The sequence below is a fragment of the Grampus griseus genome, assembly GCF_964374135.1.
Source record: "Grampus griseus genome assembly, chromosome: 7".
In the NCBI taxonomy this organism is placed as follows: Eukaryota; Metazoa; Chordata; class Mammalia; order Artiodactyla; family Delphinidae; genus Grampus; species Grampus griseus.
Genome location: NC_139001.1, coordinates 57,569,897 through 57,582,363, shown reverse-complemented (window position 1 = coordinate 57,582,363; position 12,467 = coordinate 57,569,897). Strand labels below are relative to the sequence as shown.

Sequence of the window (12,467 nt, the reverse complement as noted above, 5' to 3'; positions counted from 1 at the left end):
AATATGGAAATCTGGGAAATATCCGGGTTGATATAAATTTGAAAACCACGAAGATGGTTTTTAAAGTTATGAGTCTGGATGAGAGCACTTAAGAAAAAAATTGAGAAAGAAAAGAGAAGGGGGCCCAGAACTTGCTTTTTACAACTTGGAATGACTATGCCATGCCCAGGGGGAACTAATGACTGAGGAATGCAGGAAGAAGAAATACCCCTAAAAGAGGCTAAAGCAGCAATCAACAGGAAAAAACTGCTGAGTGTGAAGGGACTGAAATACTTTCTAGGAAAAAGATATTTATATCAAAGATTTAACAGCGTTTCTTATAATTGTGATAATGTGGAAACAACCTTTATGTCCAACAAGAACAAGATAAGTGAATACATTAAGGTAATGATAAAATAAAGTGCAAACATTAAAAATTATGACTTTGGAAAATTTTCTAATGCCATGGGAAAATGTACATTAATGCTGAATATCTAAAGCATGATATAAAAAAGTAAACTGGGACTTCCCTGGTGGCACAGTGGTTAGGAATCCACCTGCCAATGCAGGGGACACAGGTTCAATCCCTGATCCGGGAAGATCCCTCATGCTGCGGAGCATCTAAGCCCGTGCACAACTACTGAGCCTGCGCTCTAGAGTCTGACAGCCACAACTATTGAAGCCCGCGCACCACAACTACTGAGCCCACGCACTGTAACTACTGAAGCATGCGCGCCTAGAGCCTGTGCAATGAGAAGCCTGTGCACTGCAATGAAGAGTAGCCTCCGCTCACCACAACTAGAGAAAGCCCGCACACAGCAAGGAAGACCCAAAGCAGCCAAAAAAAAAAAAAAAAAAACCAAGATTCCTCTTTGTATCCTATAACTATTCACTTATATATGTATATTTTTATGTATAAATGCATGCATATATCTAGGAAAAACGTTTCAAAATACTAGTAATTCTTATCAGTCAATTATGGGCTAAAAGGTAGTTTTTTTTTTTCTTTCTTGTATTTTTCTATATTCTTAAACTTTTTATAATGAGAATGTACCTTTATAACAAGGAAATGAAAAAAACACAAAACACCTAAGGTCAAAGCATTTATTCCTAGGTAAATAGTTACTTTTTCTGCCTTACTTCTAGCTCCTCTGCCATGGCTCTTCTATTCTCCCCAATAATTTTTCTGTGTGTAACAAAAAACGAATTATCTATAAAGGTACAGTCTTCTTTCCCTGAAATTTCTGAGTATTCACAGGCTTTCACATATAATAAGACTATTACAACCTGACACTGATTTATGTATAATTTATTACATTAACATTTTATGTAGATCAAATATTAGACTTAGCTGATTTTTTTTCCACTTAGTTTGTGTTTCTACCATAAATACAAATTTCTAACCTTCTCATCACTGGTAGTAGACTCTGGGTGAGGTAAAGGACTATCCTGGTGAGTTGTTTCTACAACAGAGGGCTCCTCAATTTTGCTTCTTACGATGGGTGTTGCAAGAGGAGATAAATCTAGAGGCATCTAAAACACAAACGTTAAAGAAAATGTTAGGAGTTTAAAAATAGCCAATCAGTATATCTAAAATAAGAGAGCAGGGAGTGAAAACTATGATTACTGTTCTGTCAGAAGCACTGTTTTAATTTCATAGTTAACAACATACTTTTTTAATGTCGTCTTCTGAGGCTTTCTTGAATTCATTCTCAAATGGACTTGCCAACTCATTAAACAAACCCACTTCTTCACAGTTTTTCAAGAACCTTGTTGGTGTTGGGGTCTGATCTGAAATAAATGTCAAGAAGTAAACACATATATTTAAATATCATACAGGACCCTACAATATAGCTAGTAAATTAACAAATTAGCAGGACTGGTTCAGTCAGCTGTTAATTCTCTTTGGAAAGACCTCTTCCTTTAAAGCAAACAAAATCTGGTTAAGTCTTTGTTGCAGTTTAAGGTATTTCCTCCAACTTTATGAACCATAAAAGTATGAAAAGAAGTACTTCTTGTTCCTTAGTCCACACGTTCTCTCTGAGTGACATAAACACCCGCTACTCAGAGATCAACTACTGTCGTTATCTAACACAAAATTTAAAAAAAATTTACACTATTAAAACTTACAAATGCATAAAATACATGCAATTTGGGGAAAACTAGGACAACAGCATGTATATTTGCTTTAACTTTGCCCTTCCACTAGTGTTCATAATCTATTATGAAAGCAAGCTTAAGATAAAACAGTCTTTAGTAGGTAGATCAAAATACTAGAAGAAAAAGAAGGTTAAAACAAGAGCCCCCCGCAAACGAAAACTAAAACAAAACCCTCCTTTTTAAAGCTAATTTTCTATTTTAAAGCATTTTTCAAGCTTGGTATGAGGGGCTATGTAAGAGTTATATGTCTAACGTTCTAGCTTAATTCCTAGGCAGGAGAGAATTAGTCAAACTCTGCTTTCTGGAAACTTGAAACATTTTAACTACATTTGAATATGTACTCACACTAGGTGCATTAAAACATGTACTGAATGTACATGTGAGCATGTATTAGTTACAGAACAAGTGCCACTTAAGGTCCACGTTGAATTGAAAGAGCAAATTTATGAATTTTGCCTGTTTAGTCGTATTATTTTCAAGGCTATTTACTCAGATTGATTAGAGTTCGTAGCACATTCAAATTCTATTCACATTTTATATATTTTAGGGCATCAATTTTATAGGTTATATCAGGGATCAAGCTTTAACTAAATAAAAGTATAAGGATGACTCCTGGTTTAAGATAAAATACTCATAAAACCTTCTGTGAAATTAAAATTCACATATTTCTGTTAACTACTGGGTCCCCAGAGTGGGCATTACTTACTGTTTTATCTTCACCCTCACCTCAACATATTCCCAGAGTATTAATATGTTTACTACATATAAATATATTTAACACTAAAATGACCTACTTGTCATACACATTAGATATAATGTAGGCCTACCTCAGACACTATTAGTATTATCAAAATTACTGAAGGACTTTTATTTTGTCTTCATTTTACCTAATAGTTAGTCTGCAACATATATAACCTCTACCCCAAAAAAGACTTCAAAATGGTATTATAGTAAGGGCCCAGCATACTTGTATCAACCTAGGTCCATCATGACTGAATTAGTAAACTGAACATAAATTTGACTCTTCTGTTCATGCCCAAAGGGTTTGTCTATCTAAGCCCAAGAGAAGGCTATTTTGTATTAAAGGGAGAGAAGTCTTAAAAATAAAATACGTATGGAAAAATCACTTTTATCAGTGATTACTATAATGATCAGGCTTGAAAAGAGAAAAGTCAACACAGGCACAATTGTTTAAACATGCACATGGCTTATGGCTATTGATCATCAAATATATACCATACACATCATGCACTATATTTATACAGTAATGCTAAACTACTCATCTCAATATATATTAGTAAAAAAAATGGTCAAGTGCTATGTTTGAGTGTGTTCTACTTTTCTATTGCATTAAATGTAAACAGATAGGAAAGTAAGTTCTAGAAACCAATCTCAAAATATTTTTGAGTTAAATGTTACAGAGAGAGATATGGCTCTAAGGCAAGAAATTCTAGAGAAGCAAAGCCCTTCGTGCCTAGGAGAGTGAAACTTCAGGCTGTTGTTATTTTGTGTTTTTAGTTCTCTCTCCTAGTATCTGATGTATAGTGTTTTAAAGAAATGCATACCTCACTCTTGTCTACTTCCTTCTACTTACAGAAATGAAGATATGTTGAATGCTACCCTACATTTTTCCTAAACAAATTGTTTTTTGGTAAATTATCAACATTTTTACCTCCAGTTTTTTCAATGCAAAAATCTTGATACCGAATGACAAGAACCGTCTTTTTTCCTCATTATCTCTCCAAATCATTGCATATGACAATTTGATCTCTATGTTGGGTAATAATTTAAAAGTATTAATAATATTCAGTATACAGGTATATAATTCTAGACTTACAAATAGTATAACCTAAGCTTTACAAGAGAAAAAAATTAAGTTAATTTGAATATTTATGTGAATCTGTGGTTATGACACAAGAAGGACTGAAATGTATATAAGTATATTAAATTTTATATAAAACTGTTTTCTTACCACACTACTTATAAAATATACAAAATGCAATGAAATTAAATGTTATGTGTGTGTACATGTACAGAGATATGTACATATATATATTTAAATACCAAAAAAGGGGTAGCTGATATAGCATGGAAGGACAATAAACGAATGCATGAATTGGGTTTCTCTTTTTGCATACTGTAAGATAATCATCTGCTTAGGTGATACTGCATGTTCATAGGAGCAACATACAAAAATAAAAGCACTGACTGAATTTTAGCCCCCTTTATTGAGAATATTTTACTAACACAGATGTTTAGTCCAAAAAGAAACAAACAAAATCCTAATGAACAAGTCTGCTAATTGCTCTTTCTCCAACAGGAAGAGCTTGATCATCATCTAGCTTCGCATAGCATTGTAAAGCAGGTGTAAACAGCTAAAAGAAACATTGACTAAACATCACATTAGTTCAACTATCAGTTAAATGTAAATTTTGGAAATGGTATGAATGTTCCCAGGTTTCTAATTAACTTCCACAAAAAATGACATTAAAATCTACATTTGAAAACCACACAAAAAGAGTGAAATGAATGGTCAGAAGGAAACATAAAAATGTAATGGGTAAAATACATGTTGCCAACATTTATTGTAAATGAAGTCATTGGAATATCACCAGACTATATTATTTACAGAGAATACACAAAAATTGTGCACATTCCAGGTGAAATATGTATATAAGCTATTAATAAAAGCATATACTAACCAGCCACAATGACACTGTCATTACGTGCTGGACCAAATTTCAGTGTCATCTCATGTTTATGTTTATGGACAGCCAAATGATCCTCGTTGGTAAAACGCTGTGGCAAAAAGTTTTAAAATATAGTTAAGATTTTCAATTTGATCAAATAAGTTAAATGATAAGGAAATTCATTTCCACAACATGTAAAACCACCATTAAAAAAGAAATAGCAGTTTGTTAACTATAAAGAACCTACTGTTAGTATAGATAAACATACTAGATCTCAAACAATCATAGAGAAACACATTACCCAAGAACAAGCAATTCTGATATAATACTAGGTCACATAACTCATTTTAGAGCATTTAAAAACAAAACCTGAGGCAAAGAAACTTTATATAAATTTCATTTGGACACTAAAAATAGACCACTATTAATTTTTGCCATATCATAGTAGAAATATATACTCCATGGTATAATGACTTTTGAAGAAAGCACTGTATTTTACTTAGATTTCATGTTACTTACCACTTTTAAAACGAAAACTTTCTTATAAAAATATTGCTCCTGGACAAATTAAGAGGTGAATCAGGTTCTTTATGTTATCACATAAAAAAAAGAATGCCTCGATTATAATCCAGCAAAGAAATAGTGGCCAGTACAATAATAAAGCAATTAATTACTTTAAAATAAAATTAAGGACTTCCCTGGTGGCACAGTGGTTAAGATTCCGCCTGCCAATGCAGGGGAAACGGGTTCTAGCCCTGGTCCGGGAAGATCCCACATGCCGCAGAGCAACTAAGCCTAAGCCCGTGCGCCACAACTACTGAGCCTGCGCTCTAGAGCCCAAGAGCCACAACTACTGAAGCCCACGCACTGCAACTACTGAGCCCACGCGCTGCAACTACTGAAGCCTATGCGCCTAGAGCTCATGCTCTGCAATGAGAAGCCCGTGCACCGCAATGAAGAGTAGCCCCTGCTGGCCACAACTAGAGAAAGCCTGCACGCAGCAAGGAAGACCCAACGCAGCCAAAAGTAAATAAATAAATAATTTTTTAAAAGTAAAATAAAATTAAATTAAAATTTTAACTTAGAATAAAGTGATTTTTCATTTTATTATCGCATTCTTATATAAAAAAATGAAGCAAATTTATTTTTAAAACTACACTTAGCGTGGATACATCCTGCCTGCCAAAGGTGACATTTATGATTACAATATAATAAATGCATTGTTTAAATACCTCCTGACTGTGTCTGGACATCAATCTTTATGAAGATGCTTCCTTATCTTTAGTAACATTTATAACTGAAAATAGAGAGCACTTACTTTTTGTTATTTCAGAGCAATAATTATAAAATGCCAAATTAAGAGATCTAAACTCACTCTCTAGTCTATATCCTTACAAATGGGATGTTAAAATTATATATATTTGAACTTGGTTCCTCTGAACCACCAAAAATGGATTCTTTCTCTTTGGTCTCACCACCCCACTATCCAACTCACTACATCCTTTCATGCAACAAATGATAATAGCTTTAGGGTAACCTTAAAACTACGTAAAAGAATGAAATATTTCTTTCCATTATGTTTTTTATTCTAAATATTAAAAGTATGACCTATATCATACTTAGGCCAGCCCACAAGCCCACTGTAAAAGTTAATCCCTCTCATATATACCCCATCTTGCTCTGCACAGTGCCTGGTTATAGCACCTATCAATATGATACTGATATTTTTGTATTTCCTTTTAAGTAGGCTGAGCTCCTACTATTTGAGCTCTCCCAAATTTAGCATATAGTAAGTAGTCAATAAATGCCAATTGAAAGAAAGAACTCCTTACAATTAAAGAATTGAATCTTCAAGCTCAGTCTAAAGGAAAAACAAAAAACCCACCAAACCACAGACTGCTCCTTAAGATGAATTAAGCCTTTAATTTAATTTGGCTGTATAGTGCTCTCATGTAAGTATGCTTACCATTAAGTCTTTAAGTTACTGTACACCAGTGGAAAATTATTATTATATGACCCCTCTTCAAAACCTGCTTGTATTCCCATTGTAGGTGAGTGTCCAGATGCAAACAGTACCTCTACCCCTTGACTTATTCATTTACTCTTCAAACATTTATTGAGTACCAACTATAGGCAATGGGATCATAATCCAGCTCCTCCCCACTCAAGTGCTATTTTCCTATTGCTTCATCATTGTAAGAATCCTTTCCAAATTGGAGAAATAAGGGCTTCCCTGGTGGCGCAGTGGTTAAGAATCCACCTGCCAATGCAGGGGACACAGATTTGAGCCCTGGTCCAGGAAGATTCCCACATGCTGCGGAGCAACTAAACCCGTGCGTCACAACTACTGAGCCTGCGCTCTAGAGCCCGCGAGCCACAACTACTCAGTCCGCGAGCCACAACTACTGAAGCCCAAGTGCCTAGAGGCCGTGCTCTGCATCAGGAGAAGCCCACACGCAGCAATGAAGACCCAACACAGCCAAAAATAAAAAAACAAATTTATTAAAAAAAAAACAAATTGGAGAAATAAGAAATAGTCATCCTTTGATAGACCGAATAACAAAGCTCTTGGAGAATGAACGTAGCTATAGCGTTTACTTGTGTTACTTCATTGCTTTTTACTTTACAGTTCTGAATGTCTTACAAGTATCTTTTTTTTTTTTTTTTTTTTTTTGCTTGAATGTCTTACAGGTATCTTAAAGCAAGGTTCACTTTATGTTCCAAAGAACCTAACAACGTGGCTTTCTCCATTGAGGGCAATCATTAAACATTTGCAAATGAATGCGTTTTGGTAGAGGTCTTAGATTTTAAAACAGCAGTCAGCATAATTAACAGATAGTTATGTGCTAAGAATTTTTTATCCTAACAGTATCCTCTGCTTAGATTCTGGTTTGAACACAAATATCCAAATCAAACAGCAACTACATATAGAATAAATAACATTATGCTTTATACAAAACATGTGAAAACGGCACCGAGATTGATTCTAAGTGAAAAGAAACAGCTAAAAGGATCCTAAAAAACATTTAGGATCATATGAATAGTAAGAGGAGAAATGCGGCGAATATGAATTTACAAAGTCTCATGGAGAATGTACAGATCAAATTTACCTGAATGCTATTTATAAAGGAATTGTTGATCATATAATGATATTATTTATATACACGGGTAAAATACACTGAAATTGACACTTGATACAGGTGAGTTTAACCTTGGCTATCATCTGAGAAAACTTATTTATCTCTAACAAGAAACTTAAAAAGACAGTGTCAAAAGGCAGTCACCAGGAACATATATATTGTAAAACGCATTCTTTCTTCAACAAACACATAAAGTAGCTATTACAAGCTAACATTTTTGCAGAATCTCTTTGAACTGCTTTCCCAGACAAATTAAGAATTTTATTCTAAAAATAAGCTTCGTAGAAAAATTATAATGATACTGCTAGTGATAACACATTGAATTCATACAATTTCTTTCTTCCAGGCAAATTGAGAGCACAACTCCAATGCAAAATGTTATTGATGTGTAGTGTTTTGTTAAACAAGAAGACTTTGAGCATACAGCTGAATAAACAATGGGAAAGGCAGTCAAGAAAGGTAGGATAGGCCAACCATCTCTCTTAAAAGGTTAAAAAGGATGGGTAACCTGACAGGTAGGAGGGAGGTGAAATAGTTGCTTCCATAATAAATTAATTTAAGCTCTGGTATCTGAGAAATCTGTGTTTCCAAGGCTTGAACACTCTTACCAGAATTAACTTCCTAAGAAATCATTCTACATTTAATACATGCATTCATATCTATGATATAGATTATTATTCCTATTTAAAATAGATTAAATAGGCACTAAGTTATAAAGCCATCAGGCCAATAGCCCATTTTACTACTTCTTTAACTAGCTGAATTATTTTATTCAACATCAGGAAGTTACTAATTAAACACACACACATACACACTCCCACTCTCACACCTTCACTGAAACTTTAGGTTAAATAAAATGATTATCTCCTTTGTAAAACAGCTTATAATGTATTAACATTCTACCAAAGAAAGAATTTTCAATAAGAGTATCACCAAAAGCAAAGATACTATCAATAAAATATGAGTTTCAATGTTAAATGAATCTTTCACTAAATTATCTCAACTTTGTCTCTTTTACTGAATTCAATGGAACACCATGTTAAAACAAATGAAATGAACAGGACTCTTTGTGAAATACCTAATAGTGACTGAGCGAGCATATGAAAAAAATTGTAATATAAAGAGTCAAAAGTTAAAATCCTCTGCATTGAATTCTATAAGTCTCTATCTCTGAAATGACATTATCAACAAAATGTATTAAAAATTTTAAAAACCTATTTGAAAATTTAAGTCCATTAAGTTTTTTAAAGGTGAAATTCAAATTTGGAATAATGTTATCACCTACTAGTGACAAAAAATAATTTGTAATACCACCAATAAATTGGTGTTTCTAAAATCAATTCTTATTAGAACTTCTGATTTCCTAGGAAATACTATTTGAATCTAGAGAGAGATTATACCATTTCTGTTCTAAGCAAGATTTAACAAATGGATGATGCTGACCTTAGCCGGATTATCATTTTGGCCAGTAACAGTTACAAGGTATTATTATAACATAGAGATTAGACTATTTTAAGTATCTTAGGGAACAAATATAAGCCAAAAAATAGTTAATAATACCTAGGATTGGAGTGTTCATGATGAGAACGGTGCTTAGATAAATTACTAGTGAAAATAAATTGTTTTAGCTTTTAAAAACAATATGCAAAATGTATGAAGAACCTTAAAAATGTGTATACATTTTCACCCAATAATTTGATTTCTAAAAATGTATTTTGAGGAATTAATTAGAGATGCATATAAAGGGTAATACATAAGAATACTCATCACAATGTTGTGATTTTTTAAGGCCATAATAATTAATTTTTAGGTCATAAAAGAGGAATGGGTAAATAGATTATGGGACACATTCTGGCAACAGAATACTACACAGGAACTCAAACCCATGTTTTCAATTAACACACAAAATGCCCATAATACATATAGTGTCATCTGCATACAAATAGAATACAAAACTATATGTGCAGTATGATCCCAATTTTGTTTGAATAAATAAAAGGGGGGAAGGATATAGGAAATACACCAAATGTTAACAGAAGTCCTCTCTGGATTTTATTTTTTCCTTTTGTCAACATTTTCAGTGATGCTTTTGTAATTATGAGAAAATAAAAACCTTTAATGTTAATTGAAAAAAAAACATATACAAAGACCTGTATTCAAATATACCTTGAAGCCTGAACATTCTATTTAGGGATGTTTCGCTATAAATGTTAACACAAGAGCAGGCTTGGGTTCAAACTTATCTTCAATATTTTCAGGCTCTGTGACTGAGAGACATTCAGTAGTATATTTAAGTTCAACTGCTCACTTATAAAATGAGGCCAGTAGCACCTATTTTATAGGGCTTTTGCAGGATTAAGTGACATATCCCACATAAGCTTCTTAGCACAGTGACTGGCTAAGTTAAAAAATGTTACTACTGTTATAACTGTTTTTATTACTATGACAACTATTATATGAAACTTTAATTCCTCAAATCCTTTTTGAAACAAGCTGGAGCACAAATAAATAGACATGGTATATATACACTTGATAAATATCTGAAAGCTCTATTCTGTGGTTCATAAGCAACTTTTTTGTGTTTCTCAGGTAGAGCTTTTTGTTGTTATTGTTTTGAATAAACTTTTTATTTTGGAAAACCTTTAAGTTTACAGAAAAGTTGTAATAATAGTACAGAGAGTTCTCACACACTCATTACTCAGTTTGTTTCCCCAATGTTCTCATCTTACATTACTGTGGTACGTTTATCAAAACTAAGAAACCAACATTGATATATTACTATTAACTAAACTCAAGACTTTGGTAATTTCAGTATTACCCAGCTTAACCAGACTCAGACTCCAAATGACTTTTTGTTAGGTTACCAAATTCAAAATCATCTCTGAAAACTATGACAAGGACTGCCAGCTGTCCCTCAATATGTATTACCCTTTTTCTTTCAATAAAAGAACTTCTGAATTTTAGGTGAGCACTTGGCTGCCCAGGACAAAGACCACATTTTCTAGCTTTCTTTGCAGTTAGGTGGGCATATGATTGGGCTGGGACCAAAAGAATGAGTGAAAATTATATGCATTACTTCCAGTTAATGCTCCTAAAATGATGGGTGTATACATGCTGTGTTTTGCTTCCCCTTCTCCCTCTCTTATTGCTGGAATATGGACTTGAGTGAGGAGCTGGAACAGCCATCATGGAGCTAAAAATGGAAGTAGCATGTTGAGGGTTATAGAATCAGCCAGCCCTGGGACTCCTACTTCCCAGTTATTACATAAAGAACAAACTGCTCAATCTATTAAGGTTGAGTCTTTGTTTCAGCCAGCATCCTAAGTAATACAAGTCTCTTTAAAACAATGTGCCATAGCTTCTAAAGGTGATTTCTTTTGTGTAATGGAATGAAAAGAAATGTAGTTTTTTATGGTGATCATATCGAAGAAATATTTGTATGTCTAAGTTTTGATATGCTTCCTTTTCTCTATTCAAACCTTCCACACCTCTTCCCGCCTTTTCACTTTCAGTTACTATGGATAAATTGTCTATGGTCCTTTCTAAGGCCAGTTCCTTCACTTGAACACCGGATCCCATCCTCTCTTAAGGACCCCATTCCTGCAATAGTCCCTCTCTCTGCAGTGTCAAATATGCTGTGATAGTCCCACCTTAAAATTCAAAACAAACAAAAAAACTCCATCTTCAATTCTCCTCCAGCAGTTATTTTACTGTTCCCTTTAAGCTAAATTCCAAGAAAAAGGTATCTTATGATGTCTCCACTTCTGGTTCTCCACATTTACTTGTCAGGCTAACTCCAATCTCACTGTTGTCACTGCTGCTTCACTGAAGCTACTCTTAGCAAGGTGTCTAATAATCCCCATTTTTCTAAATCCGATAATAAATACTGAATTCTCACCTTACCCTACCAACTATATGACTACATTGTTCCCCCACACTTTGAAATACTTTTTCTACTTGACTTCCAGAACACAATTTTCTTCATTGTCTGCTTGCTTCTCAGTCTCCTCTGCTACATCCTCCCCCTCTTTCTGACTTCTGAACACTGGAGTGCCTTAAAGCTTAGCTCTCACCCTTCCTCTCTATCTATACTATTTAAATACAGAAGTAAAACTAAAGAAATATGGGGATTATAGATTATCAGACAAAATGTATTACAAACCCTGACAATGGAAAAATTATTATCAGACATCAAGGGAGAGGAAAGAAGTAGGAGGAAAAATGAATGTTAACTCCTTTCATAACAGGGAGTCTAAAAAACAATTCTAACTTCTTAATGTTTTTCATATTTTTAAAAAATATTAGGTCTTTTAAACAATCTCTGATGCACATACATACATATGTTCTTACATTCAGCAATAGGTTTCTTTTTCTTCTGTTGCATTTTAGTAAATTAAAAAGAAATAGTGTAATAAACCCCTTTGCACATTCACCCAGCTTTAGCAATTATCAACCTATGATCCATCTCATTTCATCTCTACTCACCATTCACCCAATG

At 33.7% G+C, this 12,467-nt stretch overlaps 1 protein-coding gene across 4 annotated transcripts in view; it reads right to left on the bottom strand.

The window, feature by feature from the left end:
• The window catches only part of ATF2 (activating transcription factor 2), a gene marked incomplete at its 3' end in the record, with an annotated part of 87,642 nt that overhangs the window by 38,304 nt on the left and 36,871 nt on the right, over positions 1–12,467 (bottom strand). For 3 of the 4 annotated variants that reach the window (XM_082657748.1, XM_082657747.1, XM_082657750.1), the window contains 3 exons: positions 4,842–4,938; positions 1,652–1,770; positions 1,384–1,512 (listed from right to left, as the gene is read on the bottom strand). In XM_082657748.1, the coding sequence (XP_082513874.1) occupies positions 1,384–1,512; positions 1,652–1,770; positions 4,842–4,938 (345 nt within the window). The remainder of the gene's footprint in view (positions 1–1,383; positions 1,513–1,651; positions 1,771–4,841; positions 4,939–12,467) is intronic. The other variant, XM_082657749.1, reaches the window with a different exon arrangement.